This window comes from Mustelus asterias, chromosome 13 (genome assembly GCF_964213995.1).
Source record: "Mustelus asterias chromosome 13, sMusAst1.hap1.1, whole genome shotgun sequence".
Lineage (NCBI taxonomy): Eukaryota > Metazoa > Chordata > Chondrichthyes > Carcharhiniformes > Triakidae > Mustelus > Mustelus asterias.
This window is the reverse complement of record NC_135813.1, coordinates 13,769,610-13,789,398: the sequence shown is the minus strand read 5'-3', so window position 1 is coordinate 13,789,398 and position 19,789 is coordinate 13,769,610. Positions and strand designations below refer to the sequence as shown.

At 42.9% G+C, this 19,789-nt stretch overlaps 1 protein-coding gene and 1 pseudogene across 1 annotated transcript in view; one reads left to right on the top strand and one right to left on the bottom strand.

Moving 5' to 3' along the window:
• Window positions 1-735: 735 nt before the first annotated feature.
• The window catches only part of cfap77 (cilia and flagella associated protein 77), a 170,662-nt gene continuing 151,608 nt past the window's right edge, over window positions 736-19,789 (bottom strand). Inside the window, exon 6 of the mRNA XM_078227582.1 lies at window positions 736-1,130. Coding sequence (XP_078083708.1) covers window positions 1,008-1,130 — 123 coding nt within the window. The 3' untranslated portion in view covers window positions 736-1,007. The remainder of the gene's footprint in view (window positions 1,131-19,789) is intronic.
• On the top strand, window positions 9,436-9,568 carry LOC144503227 (U2 spliceosomal RNA; annotated as a pseudogene).

Here is a 19,789-nt window from a genome sequence, read left to right as displayed (position 1 = left end):
AAGATAAGTTAGAGGATGTGGGAGATTAAATGACAAGTATGTCACAGAACAAAAAGCAAATGGTTATAGTAAAGGAACAAAGCATTGGTCCAGAGTACATGTTAATATGAGGATAAAGGTCAGCGCTGTCCGTAAACAAAAGAATGAAAACAAGATACAGACTGGCAGTTGAGGGAAAAGAAAATCAAAACCATGGTCTGAATTTGTTGAACTCAATGCTGAGTCCGGTCGGCTGTAAAGTGTCTAATTGGAAGATGAGGTGCTGTCCCTCCAGCTTGCCGTGGACTTCTCTGGAACACGGTAACAGGTTGAGAACAGACATGTGGACATGAGAGTAAGATGATTAGATGATGATTAACGTAAGATGTTAGCGACATTTAAGACTTATCTGGATACACACATGAACAGACGGGAAATAGAGGGATACAGGCGGTTGGTCTAGATAGGACAACGTGATCAGTGCAGGCTTGGAGGGCCGAAGGGCCTGTTCCTGTGCTGTACTGTTCTTTGTATGATGACTTGCAATGGCAAGCGACCAGAAGAATGGGATCATTCTAGCAGACTGAGCTAAAGTGTTCTGCAAAACTGTCACCCCATTTTCAATCTTCTTTTCTCCAAACTGACAGCGCTAATCTTCTACCTCTTCCAGTCCTGAAGAAGAGTTGCATTGGACTCGAAATGTTAACTCTGCTTCTCTCTCCACAGAAGCAGCCAAGCCTGCTAGGTTTTTCCAGCATTTCCTGTTCTTATTGCAGAGATTGGTTAGGTGGTCCAGTGCAATGCATTTAACCACTCGAGCACCCACTGCTTCAAGAAATAAAATTCCCTCTGTATGAAGGAATTATCTAGCGTTGAACATTCAAAGACAACAGATGTAATCAAGACAGCTAAAGGATGAATTTAATTCTAATTTAAAATCATTACACATTTCGAACATTTGAAAAAATGGAGAATTACAATCCTAGTTATTTTGCAAGTTAAAGAAATCTGATAATTTAGGCTCTGGTTTATTCAAAGGCATAAACACCGTGTCCATGGGGGCCACTCCTTGCAGCAGAATCCAACCAATTAGCATCAAAAGCTGCTCGCCGAGCCTTAATGCTCCGGAATGTATCTAGATGAGGTCCAATCTGCACAAAATAAAGCAAAAGAGGCAATTGTCCATTTGGTTAATGTTTCAAAAGCTAGACTGCCTAAATAGGCAATCTCCAACCTCAAACTTGAAGCTCATGATCTGTGGTCTAATACAATAGTTGGAAGAAAGGAACAAGTCAAATTACAATATAAACTTTTCTTGTTTAGTCGTTCATAAATTTACAAAAAAGATAATCAGTATTAGCATTAATTCAGCTAATACAGGCAGTAGGAGTTTATTGTTCATCCTTGATCTACAATGCTCTTTAACTAATGAGCAAATGTCAAGTTTGACTTTTCCCTTTAAAAGATAAGTTTTGATGGCATTTTGTTTGAATTCTCTGTTTTCCTTTTCACTACTTTCTGAAGTCAGATTTTTCATTCACATATCACAGAATCACAGTGTTACGGCGTACAAGAGGCCATGCGGCCCATTTTGTCTGCATCATCTCTCCAAGTGCTCATTATCATTCAGTGCCATTCTCCTGCCTTTTCCCTGTAACCTTATACATTGTTTCTGTTCAAATATTGATCCAGTGCCCTCTTGAATACCTCAATTGAACTTGCCTCCACCACATTTCCAGGCAGAGAATTCGAGACCTGAACCACTCACTGGGCGGGATCTTACGGCCTCGCTCGTCCCGAAACCGTAAAATCCCACCCGAGGTCAATGGACTTTCCCATTGTCCGCCCCTCGCCTGCTCCAATTCCCATAGCGGGCGGGGCGATAAAATTCCGGCCACTGTGTGAAAAAGTTTTTCTCACATCACATTTGCTTCTTTTGCAAATCACTTTAAATCGCTGCTCTTTTGTTTATGGTCCTTTTATGAGTAGGAACGGTTTCTCCCTATCTGCTCTGTCTAGCCCCTCATGATTTTGAACATCGCTATCAAATCTTCTCTTAGCCTTCTTCGCTCCATAGAACACAGAGAATTCGAGACCTGAACCACTCACTGGGCGGGATCTTACGGCCTCGTTCGTCCCGAAACCATAAAATTCCACCCGAGGTCAATGGACCTTCCCATTGTCCGCCCCTCGCCTGCTCCAATTCCCATAGCGGGCGGGGCATTAAAATTCCAATCTATCCTCGTTATTTAAGTTTCTTACCCGTGAAACCATTCTTGTAAACCTCTTCTGTACTCTTGCAATGCATCCACATCCTTCCTATAGTGTGGCACACAGAACTGCACACAGTACTCCAGCTGAGGGTCTAACTAGTGTCTTGTATCATTTCAGCATAACCTCTTTGCTGTTGTACTCTATGCACCTATTAATAAAGCCCAGGACACTGCATGCTTGGCGAGCTGCTTTCTCCAACTGTCCTGCCACTATCAATTATCAAAGCAGATGTACATTCAGGTCCTTCTGCTCCTGCACTCCCTTAAGAATTGTACCCCTTATTTTATATTGTCTGCCCATGTTCATCCTACCAAAATGCATCACCTCACACTTCTCCACATTCAACTTAATCTGCCATCTATTTGCCCTCTCCACCACCTTGCCCATATCCTTTTGAAGTTCTGTTCTCCTCACAGTTTACAATGCTTCCAAGTTTCATATCATCTGCAACCTTTGAAATTGTCCTCTGCGTACCAAGATCTGGATCATTAATATATATCAGAAAAAGCAACAGGTCCAATACTGACCCCTGAGGACTTCCTCCAGCCTGAAAAATATCCACTGACCATTACTCTCTTTTTCCTACTACTCAGCCAATTTTGTGTCCCACTTTGCAATGGTTTCTTTTAGTCTAAGAGTTATAATTTTTCTCACAAGTCTGTTGTGTGGCACTGTATCGAATGCCTTTTGAAAGTCTATCTACACCACATCAACAGTATTACCCTCATCAATTCTTTTATCTCTTGAAAATCCAGCAAATTAGTCAAACATGATTTCCCCTTTACAAATCCTTCTTCCAAGCTCTTCCTAATCAACCCACAGTTTTTCATGTGAGTCTACCCCAAATAATCGTTTCTAGAAGTTTCCCCCAACATTGAAGTTAAACTGTAATTGCTAGGCTTATCCTCACAGCCCTTTTTTAACAAGGGTGTAACATTTGTAATCCTCCAGTCCTCTGGCACCTCGTCTGAGTCTAGGGAAGACTGAATGCTCATGACCAGTGCCCATGCAATTTCCACTCATTTCTTTCAACATCTTTGGATGCATCTCATCCCAGTGCCTTGTCAATTTTAAGTACTGACAGTCTATCCAACATTTCCTCCTTAACAATTTTGAACCCTTCTTCTGTCATCAAGGCCTGGGTAGCATCTCCCTCTTTGGTAAAGACTGATGCAAAGTATTCATTTAATACCTTAGCCACACCCCCTGCCTCCATGTGTAAATTTCCTTTAGCTCCCTAATCGACTCTATTCCTCTTGCCATCCTTTCACTTTTTATATGCCTATAGAAGACTTTGGAATTCCCCTTTATGTTGGCTGCCAGCCTTTTCTCATAATCCCTCCTTGCTTCTCCAATATTCTTTTTCAACTCCCCGCTGAACCTTCTGTATTCCTCTTTGTTCCCAATTGTATTTTCTACCTGACACCTGTCAGAATCACACTTTTTTCTTTTTAATCTTAATTTCTACCTCCTTTTTCATCCGGGGAGCTCTGGACTTGTTTGCCCTACCTTTCCCTTCTAAGGGAATATACCTTGACTGTATCAGGATCATTTCTTTTTCAAAGGTAGCCCTTTGCTACAATTGTTCCTGCTGACCTTTCATTCCACTCTTTCCGGCCCAGCTCCGTTCTTGCCCCATTGAAGATGACTCTCCGCAGTTAATTATTCTTACTCTGGATTGTCTATTCTCCTTTTTTTATCATTATCCTAAACCTTATGATACAATGATCACTGTTTCCTAAATAATCCCCCACTGACACTTGATCTACTTGGCCCACCTCATTTCCAAGAACCAGGTCCAAAAGTGCATTCTTTCTTGTGGACTGGACACACTGCTGTAGAAGATTTTCCTGAAAACAATGTAGTAACATTTGGCCCTCTTCACCCTCTGCACTCCCACTGTCCCAGTCTATATTTGGATAATTAAACACCTATAATGTTTGCATCTCTCCATAACTTATCAGTATGTCATCTCAACCTTCTCTTTTCCAGAGAAAAGAGCCCCAGCCTGTACTGCAATTCCTGATAGGTATAACTGATTTACTTTATCCATTCACAGAATGAGTGTGTCACTGACACTGTCACTGACCTTGAGAGGTGGCGGGGGTGAGTCACCTTCTTGAATCTATGCAGTCTTTGCGGTGAAGATGCTCTGGCCTTGCAGTAACTGTATATAATTGACTCTATATAGTTGGCCAAACAGTGGACACAAATTCTGATGGACACAGATTGGAGTGTCTGCAGAACCGGTACAGTGAGGCAACTTAACTCACTCCTCTTTCCCAGTGATCATTTTTTTAAATTTGGAAAATGCTGCAACACCTTATTAAATATAATCTTTAATGTGGAGGATTGACCTTTCTACTATTTCCCATTTCTTGTTTGGAAATCCAATTTGTCAATGATGGCAACAGAGCCACAAACTTGTATTAGGATTTGAGGAATTTTGACAATTGGAGGAATTTATAAGTTACCTGTAATGTTTTAAACAATAACTCATAGGAGGCGATATTACCAAAAAAATTCTAATTGCTGAATGAGCATTAAAACGGGAGAGAATTGTGGCCATTTTTTCAGTGAGCTTTCAGACACGATCTTATGCCACTTAGTGCAAAAGAAGAGGCAAGGTTTGATTCATGCCAATAGGAGGGATGGATGCAGTCTATTCTCGTTGGAAAGCCGGCTGCTCACAGCTAAAGGGCGCTATCATGCTTGCGCAGATCTCTTAGTGTTCTGTGCAACACTGAAAACACTGAAGATTTGTCACTCCCCCCACCCCCCCTGGATATTGCACTCCCCCCCCCACCAATCGCTGGCTTCCCCGGCCAATTCCCCAACTACCCCACTACCCCCGGATATCGCCCCCTTCCCCTGTCACTGCCCCCCCCCCAGCCTCTCCACCCTCGGTTGATCGTTGCCCCGATACCCCCCACTCTGGCCGATCCCCCCACCTACCTCCTCTTAGGCCCCGCCCCCATCATGGCCCTGCCCCTCCCCTGAGGCCGTGCCCCATTGGTGGAGACCATACGTGATCCTTGCCAGTAAGGACTTCCACCCGCGAGGCCATTAAGGCAAGTGAGCCCATACGATTGTGTGCAGGACGCACTAATAATATTCAAATGAATATTTAAATCAGCCTTGCACCCTTCCCAAGCGCCAGGCTGATCGCGCCAGCAATCCAGGACCGGTAATATCGTGAGAAGCAAGAAACCTGACGCAAACCCGGTTTCTTGCCTCTCTCAATCTTGTCGGCTCACCACACCGATTGACCAGTGTGACGAGCCAATAAGATTGCCTTCATTGAAATCTTAGGAAGTTCAAATTATGAAATTTCAGTATTTATCATTCCAATATGAACAAAATCACATTTGTTAACAGTTTCCTGTCACTGCAAGTTACACCTACAGATGTAGATGTTCACTTTTGACAGACAAGAAAAACATGCATTTCTATAGCGTTTTCCAAAGTGCTTTACAGTAATATGGGAAAGCTATACAGAGTTAATTAGAGAGGAATGTAGAATTTCTCAAAGATAATCTATCCTGCAAAAACGTGGACAAAGTACTGAAATACTCCAAACTGACCTACACCTGTGATGAACTTGTGCGGTTTTCAGACCTTTTGTGTGATATTGCCCAAATCATATCACAGTGACAATGTCCTTGACCAGTTATTCTCCAAGTCTGCTCTGTGGATCACTGGTGATCCATGAGGGTCCTCCACGGGCTGCTCCAAAATTCAAGTCACAGGCGCACAATACTATGGCCAAGGCTATATGAAAGAACAGTCGAGAACTCATCCCCATCGCTTGTGTAACGTCACACAACACTAACTCCTGTGTGCGTGGCATGAGTTGTTATAAGCGTGAGCAAAAGAATGTTGTTTTAGAAGCAACATTTGTGTTGATTTTATTTAATTAATAAAGATGTCAGGTGAGTATTTGTTTTGAAGAAGATCATAACATTAAAGTCTATTTATTAGTGTCACAAGTAGGCTTACATTAACACTGCAATGAAGTTACTGTGAAAATCCCCCAGTTGCCACACTCTGGCGCCTGTTCAGTTACACTGAGGGAGAATTTAGCATGGCCAATGCACCTAATGCAGTCTTTCTGTGGGAGGAAACTGGAGCACCCGGAGGAAACCCACACAGACACGGGGGAGAACATGCGGACTCCGCACAGACAGTGACCCAAGCCAGGAATTGAACCCGGGTCCCTGGTGCTGTGAGGCAGCAGTGCTAACCACTGTACCACCATGCAACCCCTTTAACACTCCTTTAACAGCATTAACCTTAAAACAAAATTATGAAATGTCCATACTTTTGTTTCTGGATTAATAATTTACATGTGATATTTCGTAAAAATCTTACAAATTTATTAACATTCAGTAGCAAAAAGAGGCACAATATTTATAGCTCCCATTAGTTTTCATGACTCTTTTTGTGGTGGCAAGTGGGGTAAGGACCAGTGGTCTACAGGATCTTTTGTAAGTGGTCTGCAGACAAAAAGGCTCAAGAACCAATGTGCTTGGCCATTGCAGAAACTATACTGACGGTTTAAATAGCCAACAGGAAGACATTACATCTTGATTAATATCGCTAATTGCACTCCTTTGTTGCGTTTCTTTCCCACCCTAAAAGCCAGCAAGAGTGTCACAGACTAGTGATATCCAGTGTTCTCCAAGATACAGAAAAACAAACAAAAGGGAGGTTGGCCTGAAAAATTATCAGCAAACTCTCAAGAGCTGTTGACAACTTGTTAAAAATAATCACACCCACAAAACCTATTATAGTTACAGTCTTGTTCAGCAAGTGGTCCAGGTTTGTGTCAGAAAGCGTCACAGATACAGAGCCACTCTTATCACCAGTATTCCCTGCTGTGTACGCCATCTGCCACTATGTGTTGGTAGTTTTATAATATATCCAGGAAAAACTGAAACTATAGAGTTCATTTTCAGAGGTGGGCCACAGCATAGATACAACTCTTTCTTTTACATCCCTCTATCCCCTTCTTGCACGTCCCCCCCACCCACCACTTCATGACAAAGCAGCTTATGGACAAACACTTTTTAAAATAAACTGACAGAAAGATTGCAACAGTTACTTTTTTGATATAGAAATGCTCTGCAAAAATATGCACAAGGATCCTGGATGCAAATTACTTAGAAACACATCACTCTACTACTTGACAGAATATAATGAGAATCACTAAATCTTTTATAAGGTCAACACTCCTCTTCCCAAGCAGCTGTCAAACAAAGAAATTCAGCAAAACCAAACTTCCATCGCCTCATTAAACTCAGCAGCCACGGACGACATGTTCCGCCATCAATACAAGTTGTTTTGTGTCAGTAATTTGCAGTAAAAGTCTGATCGAGGGCCTGTGGAGACTGGGGAATCGTTAGCGCTCCAGGAGCGGCTCTGCTCCTAATTGGAAGCATTGGGCATTATCAACTGAGGATTTTCCTGGATCCCTGACAGCTACCGGTGCTGGAATGATTGCCCACTTGTCAGTGTAAAAGACCATTAAAAACAAACAATTTTTCTTTAATTGGAGGCTTGCGCTCGGAGCCCAGGTGAGAAGGCTCATCACTTTCTTTGGGCCTATTGATGATTATGGCTTACTTCAAAATCTGTCTGACAAAATTGAAAGGTTTTTCTTCTCACACTGGAAAGTGTTTTCAATATGACTACAAAAAGCTTGGCAGGTGATTTATATTTTTTTCCTACAGCCTGCAAGGCCTTGATTAACTATCTGTATGTTCATACCCAGACTAGAACTGTTAGGCTTCAAAACTGATCAGCATTACTGAGGTGAGAAAACCAAATCGAGCCAGTTTGACTCCAAGTGAAATCTTTGTTGCCTTCAGGAGTCAAAGTGGACCATTGCTGAACTGACCCCAAGCCTAAACGAGGATTGTTGGATCCAAGCTCTGTCCAATTGGAGTATAAATTGCTGATCAAGCTCGTGCTCTTTGACACCTCTTGAATTACTAGTGAATCGGATCAGCAAAGAATGAAGAACTATGACTGAAACTGTGAAATTCTTAATTATAAGGAGAAAGATTTGGAGTGAAAATTGAGTGGTATTGGTTCCAAATTGTGTACAGAGTTGGTGGGCACTTGTCTATGTCCAACCAAATCCAGTTTAACCTGCAAGATCACAGAAAGACTACAGGTTCGGACTTATTTGACCACTGTAGTAAATATATGGATGATTTTGGCACGACTGTGTGCAGATGAGCATTCATATTGAGGAAGCTGTGTCAAAATACAGTTAAATAAAATTGTTGTCTCCAAAGAAAGTTTGACACCAAAAATTAAATGACTGTTCTGTTCCTAATGTGCGTGCTTTGTAAGTTCTGTAATTGGAGAACTAACTAGCAACAGGCAGTTGCTGTAAAATGGTGTTACAACCATGAACGTTTATAAAAGGGGTGAGGATGCCTGGTTTTACATATTATGATAATAACCCCTTTTAAGCACAGTGAAAATGCAGCTGGATCAGTGCAGAATTACATTAGTGGTGCGTACATGTTAGTCATCACACTTCAAGCTGACAGTTAGCATTTCATTCCATGTGTCAGCTTGTTAGCATTTTGCCAGGAAAATCAGTCTTTTCAATGAAATTGGAGGTTGTCAGAATCGATCAATTAGATTGGGATCTACCAGAACTGGTCTGATCATTTGTAGGGCAGGATTGAAAGTTAGTGGAACCAATTAGATCAATCAGAGGATACGACTGGATGCAATCAGAACCAATTACACAGGTCCTGCCTGTGCACAAGAACCTGAAGCAGAAATGTTTAAGGTGAGTTGATGCCTACTGAATGTTGTAGAAATGGGTATCGTTACTATTTATCTCCAAGAAGTAAAACTGCAGCATTTAGACGTCTTTTCGATAGATTGTCCTTTTCTTTATGCTAAGAAGAATGCTCAGTTCCCAGGCGAAGAGGAAATGAGTAACGGCCTCATTGCGTCAAGCTTCCAGTCTCTCTATGCTGCCCTAAGATTTCCAACGCTTCCTAATGTGGGCAGAACTGGACCTACATCTGGAATCAGCATGGGTCCAGTTTGCAGATCAGGTGGGAGGGGTACTGTCAGCGGCACCTCCCCCCACCCTTACCCTACTGACTTTGCCTAAAAGAACAAGTGGCAGGGCATACGTCAGAACTCTCTACAGACTCTTCTCGGCCTTTTGGCTAAGATCAAGTGTAGTATCTGTTCTTATCAGTTTGGTTGAGGTCATTAGGTTACGCTGAGGCTTCATATGTTTCATATGAAGCAATTTTTAAAAGCGGCATCTTGGCCTTTTGGCTAAGATGAAAATGAGCCCAAGTCTTGGAGGAGGAACCTCCCCCTTCTCCAATCAGCTTGGCTCATGTAGATCGGGCCCAGGACAGGGTGGTTTGGTCGCCTGCCCTGTCTTGTCAGCCTGGATCGGAAATGTCTCAACTTGTTGAGACTCTGAATTGGATTTGATTTGATTGAATTGGAAAAGTATAAAAAAAAAAGAATCTCTGAGGTTCCTGGAAGCGCCCGGAAAATCAATAGCACCGGAGGTTCACTGAAGGCTAGAAATATATTCCCCTCTTCTGACGATCCTTGGGCATCTGGGTATTTAGATCCTGCTGCCAGGGGCCAGAAGTGTTGTTGCTAGCTTCAGAGACAGAGTTATAATCTTGCTCTGTCCCTGATTTGGGTGCAAGGCCCTATCAGGAGGCAGAGCTCTTCAGGAATGCTGTTGAGTTAAGCAAATGGCTTGGGCCAAGAAATTCCAGCAGATTACCCTGCCAACAGGCGCAGCAAAACCTCCAGAATGCTGTGCCTGTCAGGCATCCAACAGCTGTTAGCTGATGTGAAGTTTTATTTTATTTTCTTTGTGAGAGGAAGATGATGTTTCCTGCTATGAATGTATCAACTACTTCCTTCTTGAACATTTTCAGTACTGCAGTTGTGGAATTGTCACAGTTTAGAAATAAAGGAAGTAAGTGAGCGGTGATGAGCTTTACCTAACTTTTAAAAAAATACATTGTGATATTGCTATGTTGGGTTTTACTACTTAGTATGTAATGCAGACCGCTCTCCTATTTGTGGGTGGACTGTAGTATTCCGGTTTGTTTGCAACCTGTTTTTAGCTTGTTCACTTGTTCTTAGTGGAGGTATGTTTTTTTTTAACTTTGTCATGCAATAGCCACTTACAGTACTGAAATGGCCAACAACCATGGAGAGATGTGAGCATCAAATCAAAAATATAATAATCGATAAGTATGCAATAGATTGCAGACATTAGATTGGTGACAGCTAGTCAGATTCAGCTGCAGTCTCAAAATTCAGCTTCCTATGGCTGTCCTTGCATGCCATGTTTTTGTGCACTTAATGCATGACATTCCTCTGTCCGCTACTTGAAAGATCCTTTTGTTTCAAATGTGTTTTAAGGGCATTAAAATGTAGTAGCCTGCTGAACATCTGAAAGAGGAAAAGACAGGTTACTGTTTAGGTGTGATCTGTTAGAAATATCCTAAACTGCTCCACATGCAAGGAATTACTTTGATGTGCAGTCACCATTGCCATGCAGGCAAATGTAGCAATGTCTTTGTGCACAGTGGAATTGTAAATACAGCACTGAATTTGATCTTGGTGGTGAGGTTTTTTGAGAGAGGAGTGTTGGCCAGAACAACTACTCTGCTTTGAATTTTGGTAATGGAATTTTAGAATCATTCATTTGAAAAGATAGAGGCACAGATCTTCTGGTCAGCGGTATTATTGTTGCTATCAGTGAGGTTTTCTGTGTCCTGGTTTTCTGCGTCTTGGCAATATTGCACATTTTCAGCCGGGACTTCTGATTCTGGTTGCAGCGGAATTGGGCCAGCACAGACACTCCAGGGCAAGAGTGGCAAGGTTAGGAGAAGAAGGATGAAGAGAGGACATGTCCCCTTTTTTTCAGCATGAGCTGTCAAATTCAGGTAAGTTTCAAAGATTTTTGAGTGAGTGGGTAGCCAGACCCCCCTCGTAGTTGGGTCAGGTCAGGAATTAGTTGGGTTGTAGTATGGTCCAGTCAGAGGAGAGTTGGTTTGGTTGGGGGAGGAGGTGGAATTGGGTTATGTCAGGGGTAATTCAAGTTGGGCAGAGGGATTGAGATGGTGGATGGATGGATTGTTGCTCAGTTCAGTTATGCTAGCTAATCACTTTGTTATAGCAGAGCGGCACGGTGGCACAGTGGTTAGCACTGCTGCCTTACAGCGCCAGGGACCTGGGTTTGATTCCCAGCTTTGGTCACTGTCTGTGTGGAGTCTGCACGTTCTTCATGTGTCTGCATGGGTTTCCTCTGGGTGCTCTGGTTTCCTCCCACAGTCCGAAAGATATCCTGGTTAGGTGCATTGGCCATGCTAAGTTCTCCCTCAGTGTAGCCAAACAGGCTCAAGAGTGTGGGACTTTCACAGTAACTTCATTGCAGTGTTAATGAAGATAATTGGGACACTAATATATAAACTTTAAAAACATTGCCTTTCCAGGGTAAGTGTTCAGGTACACCCATCATATCTGTCCCATGTCTCTGACGCTGAAGTTAATGTTCGAGACTTTCAGACTGTGTTGTGTCCAGGTAGTGTAATCGAGCCCTTTGGAAGTTTAAACAAACTGGGACTTCTGCAGGGTCTGACGCACAACAGCAACTTAACTTCAGATTTCATTGCTCTGGAGTTTGGAAGATTCTGCACAGCATCTTAATGCAAATAACATCTCTTCTAAAGGACACATAGATTATTTGTTCAGATTCCTCTGTGAACTTTCACTGACCAGAATGCCACAAATGCAGCCAAGTAAATATTGGCCCTCTTAAGATTGGTAGCTCCTTCCAATCACATGATTTCAATTTTGTCCCTGAAACAATTTCTCTCTCACGATATGAAATGATCTGTTATTATTCTTCCAACTTTTCAATCTTTCATTAAATAAAATTAAAAGTACTAACTTATTGGGTGGGATTTTCCAGCCACTCTTGCCTCAAGACTGGAAAATCCTACCCGAGGTTGATGGACCTTTGCATGATCCACCCCCACTCGCTACGATTCCCGTGGTGGGCAGGACGGGAAAATTCCGCCCATTATGCTGCAACTGTACAGGACCTTGGTGAGACCACATTTGGAGTATTGTGTGCAGTTCTGGTCACCTCACTATAGGAAGGATGTGGAAGCGCTGGAAAGAGTGCAGAGGAGATTTACCAGGATGCTGCCTGGTTTGGAGGGTAGGTCTTATGAGGAAAGGTTGAGGGAGCTAGGGCTGTTCTCTCTGGAGCGGAGGAGGCTGAGGGGAGACTTAATAGAGGTTTATAAAATGATGAAGGGGATAGATAGAGTGAATGTTCAAAGACTATTTCCTCGGGTGGATGGAGCTATTACAAGGGGGCATAACTATAGGGTTCGTGGTGGGAGATACAGGAAGGATATCAGAGGTAGGTTCTTTACGCAGAGAGTGGTTGGGGTGTGGAATGGACTGCCTGCAGTGATAGTGGAGTCAGACACTTTAGGAACATTTAAGCGGTTATTGGATAGGCACATGGAGCACACCAGGATGATAGGGAGTGGGATAGCTTGATCTTGGTTTCAGATAAAGCTCGGCACAACATCGTGAGCCGAAGGGCCTGTTCTGTGCTGTACTGTTCTATGTTCTATGTTCTATTACCTCTTGCTGAAACCACCATCAACAATGGCTTCACTGCCACTCTTCTATTTGTGTGGGACCAATGCCATTTGTTTGCTATGGTTAATAAATCTATTCATATTCAATCAATCCTAATTTCTATACACTATTTATCTCCCCACGCTGGGCTCTTTTGTCCATTGCCTCACACCTACTTCTCACAGAACGCCCTAATATCTAAATAGAAAGCTAATATTTTCATCTTACTTTTTTCCTGAAAACACAGACCTTGATGAAATTGGAAAAGAGCCTCTATATGGTTCCATTCTATTCAACCGTTATATGCAATACTAACTTTATCTCTGCCTGGTCTATCAGATTTTTAGTTCTTTGAAATCCAATAAGACGTCCAGTCCTAATGGTATTCTTTACATCATCCTTCCAAAGTGTGCTCAAACGTATCTCTGTCAATTGACACCTATTCAATCTCTTTGCTCCAAGTCCTTCTCTCATTTGATTTTTTTTTCTTATTCCCTAAGAAAGATCCAATGTCCCCTTCTATCTATCAGCTGATTGATTGGTCCTATATTGGTTATTCTCTAGTTCTGGAAGTTACTGTTAATTTTCAAATAATCCATCACCTAAATAAGGTACAGTAGAAGGGATACAAGCAAATTACTGCGGATGCTGTAAAGCAAAAACACACAATGTTGGAAAATTTCAGCAGAACCCTTCAAGGTTCATCCAGACTTGAAATGTTAGCTCTGTTCTCTCTCCACAGATGCTGTCAGACTTGCTGAGATTTTTCCAGCATTTTCTGTTCCTGTTTTTGTACCTCAGAAGAAACTGTTTACTAAAGTTGGATTGAAGGCAGATTATTGACCTGGATAGAAAATTGGCTGAGCAGGAGGAGACAGCTGTGACAAGTATTCTGCTGCAAAGATTCACTACATTTCATCAATGACTTAGATGATATGATAGAAAGTCACCTGTCCAAGTTTGTCAGTGATACAAAGATAGGCAGGATTCATTCATAAAGCAGTGTAGATGAAAGCACAAAGTTACAAAGAAATATTGATGGACTAAGTGAATTAGCAAAACTGTGGCAAATGGATTTCAATGTAAGACATATGTGAGGTTCTTGGACCTAAAAAGACCAGAACAGACTACTTTCTAAATGGTAAGAAGCTAAAAACAGTGAATATCCATAGGTTTTGTGGGTTCAGACACGCAGATTGAAATTAAAATGCCATGAACAGGTGCAGAAAATATGCAAAAAGACTAATGAAATGCTGGCTTTTATATCTGGAGGGAGGGATAGAACATACGGGAGTAGATATAAGGCTTCAGCTGCACAAAGCCCAGATCAGAGCATACCTGGAGTACTGGGAGCAGTTCCTGGAGGGATATGTTGGCCTCAGAGGGAATGCAAAATAGATTTACCAGAATGATACTTAGACTCCAAGAGTTAAATTACAAGGAGAGTTTGAAGGTTAAGGGGTAAGTCAATCAACGTTTTCAAGGTATTAAGGGGAACAGATAGGATAAATTGGAATAAACTATTCACACTAATTGGGGTGTAGGATTAGGAGCCATATTGCAGCCGGACCTTTCAAGAGTGAAATTAGGATTCACTTCTTCACTCAAACATCCCGATCTATAGGGGAGTCAGGGGCTTGGGGATAGGCAGGTAGTTAAGGCCATGATCAGATCAGCCATGATTTTATTGAATGGGCTCAAATGGCCAATGGTCTACTCTTATTCCTATTTCTTATGTTCTTGTGCAAAGGATGGCAAAAGTTTGAAACTTTTTTTTGCAAATAGCAACTGATGCTAGATCAAGTGTTAGTTTTAAAACTAAAATAGATTATCATTAGCCAAAGATGTCAAAGGCTTATGGACAAAGGCGGATATATGGAGTTAGGTCATAGGTCAGCCATTGTCTTGTTGAATGGCAGAACAGGCTTGAGAGGCTAAATGATCTATTTCTGTTCCTATGTTCCTAGCAAGTTTTGGCCTATGAGAAGAGGTTGGAGAAACTTGGTTTGTTATCACTGGAACGACGGAGGTTGAGGGGCGACCTGATAGAAGTCTACAAGATTATGAGGGGCATGGACAGAGTGGATGGTCAGAAGCTTTTTCCCAGGGTGGAAGTGTCAATTACTAGGAGGCATAGATTTAAGGTGCGAGGGGCAAGGTTTAAAGGAGATGTACGAGGCAAGTTTTTTACACAGAAAGTGGTAGGTGCCTGGAACTCGCTGCCGGGGGAGGTAGTGGTAGTGGAGCTATTGAGTTTTAAGGGCATCTGGACAAATACATGAATAGGATAGGAATAGAGGGATATGGTCCCCGGAAGGGTAGGGGGTTTTAGTTCAGTCGGACAGCGTGGTCGGTGCAGGCTTGGAGGACTGAAGGGCCTGTTCCTGTGCTGTAATTTTCTTTGTTAATCCACAATTACTAGCATTGCTGTTCACTGTAATCATTCAATACATCTCAGAGCTCTAATCTTGAATCTTGTGATGAATCATCTGTCATTTTCTTAGACATTTACAAAGTTTTTGACTGGGTTTGACACTGTGCACTTCCAAACAAGTTGTTATTACAAAATGTGAAATACTGTGGATGTTCGACATCAGAAACATAATCAGCAAGTGCTGAAAATACTCAGGCAGGCAGCATCTGTGGAGAGAAAAATGGAGTTGACTCAAGTTTGTGACCCTTTATCAGAACTGGAAAATGTTCTAGACATAACAGGTTTTAAGCGAGTACAAGTGCAAGGAAATGGAGACATGAGAGGGTGGAAGGCAGGGGGGGATTTAAATAGCAGAAGAGATCATGAGACAAGGCAAAAGGAGATGATGGGATAAGTAGAGAAAAAAGCTGAATCTAGAGGAGGTGTAAATGACAACAGTAAACTATTGTCCAAATAAACGGTAACAGTGGTTATGATCTGAAACTGTTGGGTCCAGAAGGCTGTGAAGTGTCTATTAAGTTAAAATGTAAAATTATTATTAGATCATCTTTTTCCAAGTGTATGTTCACGGCTGCCCTGTTTCTTATCAAATCATTCCTTCATTTGCTGCTTATGGATCTAGACCTTTTTCAGTCAATTCAAGAGCTGCCCAAACTTTTGTCCTATCCTATTTTTCTTCATCACGGGTGGTATTTTAAACCCGCGTTAGCTGTCAGTGTAAACAGCAACATGGGTGCAAAATCCCCTGAAAGTCGGGAAACAAGATTCCTACTGGTGAGATCTTGTTTCCCGATTTTTCCACGCCTCTCGCCCGTGACATAATGAGGTTCCCACCCACTTCATTTAAATACATAAGCATCTAATTTGTGAGCCATCTCACCAGGACTTCCACCCTCTCTGAATATTCATTCCACACCGGCGTGACGTCATGCTGGCATGACTTACAATAGCTCTATAAAAACGCGAACCTGGCAACCTCACCTCTGAAGGGTATAGCAGAGAGGAATCCCCAAGCATTGAACTCCATTGCCTACATTCACCTCTCCATAAGACAGAGGTGACACAGATGTAGTCCCCAATGCAAGAGACAAAGGTAACAGAGCTCATCAGTCAGACCTAACATGACAAAGTTTGGGGGTGCGTTTCGAACCCCTGGGAATTCAGCACACAGGTCAAGTCAATGCATTCATGTGCCCTCAGTCCTCACCCTTGTGGGGTTAAGCGGACCACTAGGACTATCCAAGGTGTATGCCCATCTGTCAAGTGGAGTTGGGAGAGATTTGTGTGGGGACATGACCATTGTGTGAGAGAGAAGGGAGTGAAGCTCATTGGAAAGGCGTTCACATAGGGGAATGTGCATGGGTGGATGTCCCATGTCTTGATAGGGTTCTGGGTCAGTGACCAAGACACCACACAACCCTGCCACAGCAACCTCTGCAAGACGTGCCGGATCATCGACACAGATGCCATCATCTCACGTGAGAACACCATCCACCAGGTACACGGTACATACTCTTGCAACTCGGCCAACGTTGTCTACCTGATACGCTGCAAGAAAGGATGTCCCGAGGCATGGTACATTGGGGAAACTATGCAGACGCTGCGACAACGGATGAATGAACACCGCTCGACAATCACCAGGCAAGACTGTTCTCTTCCTGTTGGGGAGCACTTCAGCGGTCACGGGCATTCGGCCTCTGATATTCGGGTAAGCGTTCTCCAAGGCGGCCTTCGCGACACACGACAGCGCAGAGTCGCTGAGCAGAAACTGATAGCCAAGTTCCGCACACACAAGGACGGCCTCAACCGGGATATTGGGTTTATGTCACACTATTTGTAACTCCCACAGTTGCGTGGACCTGCAGAGTTTCACTGGCTGTCTTGTCTGGAGACAATACACATCTTTTTAGCCTGTCTTGATGCTCTCTCCACTCCCATTGTTTTGTTTCTTAAAGACTGGATTAGTTGTAAGTATTCGCATTCCAACCATTATTCATGTAAATTGAGTCTGTGTCTTTATAAGTTCTGTTTGTGAACAGAATTCCCACTCACCTAAGAAGGGGCTCAGAGCCTCGAAAGCTTGTGTGGCTTTTGCTACCAAATAAACCTGTTGGACTTTAACCTGGTGTTGTTAAACTTCTTACTCAGGATATTACCAGGGCTCCTCGATGCTCACATTTCTGGGTTGAGAGGATCATGTTAAGCTGTCAGTGCTATTGCTAGCAGTGGACCAACAGCATTAACGTGTGGCTGCAGGTGGGCAGGACCAGCACTCTGCAGAGGAGGGGGTGGCAGGGCCCACTGAGGTACTGGGGGCAGGGCCACACATCGCGGTTTTTCGGAGGAGATACGACCAGTCATGTGTGCATTGGAGGACAGCATCATACCTCCAGATGTTGGAGAGGACTGCATCTGTCCTGAGGGATGGTGGACACCTGTGCCAGTGATACAGGAGTTGGTGACACATGGACTGGGAGGTCACCCATTGCCTGTGGCCCTTAATGTTACAGCCGTGCTGAACTTTTACACAGTATCACATCAGCATGATTGTGTTGTCACAGAGGGAGATGGGGAGAAATCACTGAGCTAACATTCTCTTGGAGCAGATTGAAGATGCACCGGCGTTGCGCGGGGTTGGCTGAGCATGCAGTAATGAAATAAGCATGGAGGCACTTTAAGGGTGCACAATGTGACTTTTAATACATTTAATGGTACTAACATTGGGGAATAACTTCTACTTGTGCCTAAGTTCACCCGTGCCAATCCTGTGACTCTATTTTTTTAACCTTCCTCACCCTGTCTAGGTATCTCCCCAGGAGCCATAGCTGACGATGAGGCGGCCAGCTGACTGTCATGCCCGGTTGCCTCAGATGACCTTGGTGGGCATCCCCTGAGGGGTCTGGGCCTTGAGGATCCGAGCCTGCTTTTGGGCAGCATGGGTATTGTCTCTGGTTTTCTCACTGAAAACGACACTTTTTTAAAAAATTGAAAAATTCTGCCCCAGATGTGCAACACATATTGAAACCCATCACCTTATTAAACGTCTGGAAACCAAGCTACTGGGATATACACAATGATAAAGTTTCTGTTTGCTCGATTATAATTGTATCCACATAGTCCCCACTTAACTGAGGCCAGAAAGTTTAATCCCAGGTTGCCAAAGCAGCTAATCTGCCAGCACATTTATTGGAATCTAAGAATATTCATGGGATAAATGAGCTGTTCTTTTTAAAAAATCAATCTCTTGGCTAAATTTCTCTCAGAACCACTATATTACCCATACACTGAAGACTAGATACATCAATAGAGTGACCAAGTAATTGACATCACTATAAGGAATAGAGATAATATCTTGCATTTCTCATGTAAATAGTAAAATGTCACATGCAGTGACTGCCAGTAATCACAATGCCTTAGCTGAGTCTTTCACCTTGTTCCTGTGAAGAACAACTAGTGACCTCAACAGCAAATGAGGGTACCTTTGGTAAATTCAGTTTCTTATTGAGGCTTCATCCACATCAATGGAAATTTAAAATATGCAGCCTGAAGATATAGAAATGTACGAAAGTTATAATGCAAGAATCAGTCTCCCTGCCAAACCCAGGTAATCAACTTCAACTACCAACCAACAACTTCAGAATGGACAAGTTGGGCCAAAGGGCCTGCTTCCATGCTGTATACCTCTATGACTCTACCATTAGAACCATAGAACCATAGAACATTACAGCACAGAAACAGGCCTTTTGGTCCTTCTTGCCTGTGCCGAACCATTTTTGTGCCAACTCCCACTGACCTGCACCTGGACCATATCCCTCCACACCCCTCTCATCCATGTACCTGTCCAAGTTTTTCTTAAATGTTAAAAGTGAGCCCGCATTCACCACTTCATCTGGCAGCCATTCCAAACTCCCACCACTCTCTGTGTGAAGAAGCCCCCCCTAATATTCCCTTTAAACTTTTCCCCCCTCACTCTTAACCCATGTCCTCTAGTTATTTTCTCCCCTAGCCTCAGTGGAAAAAGCCTGCTTGCATTCACTCTATCTATACCCATCATAATTTTATACACCTCTATCAAATCTCCCCTCATTCTTCTACGCTCCAGGGAATAAAGTCCTAACCTATTCAACCTTTCTCTGTAACTCAGTTTCTCAAGTCCCGGCAACATCCTTGTAAACCTTCTCTGCACTCTTTCAACCTTATTAATATCCTTCCTGTAATTAGGTGACCAAAACTGCACACAATACTCTAAATTCGGCCTCACCAATGTCTTATACAACCTCACCATAACATTCCAACTCCTATACTCAATACTTTGATTTATAAAGGCCAATGTGCCAAAAGCACTCTTTACAACCCTATCTACCTGTGAATTTTAGGGAATTATGTATCTGTATTCCCAGATCCCTCTGTTCTACTGCGCTC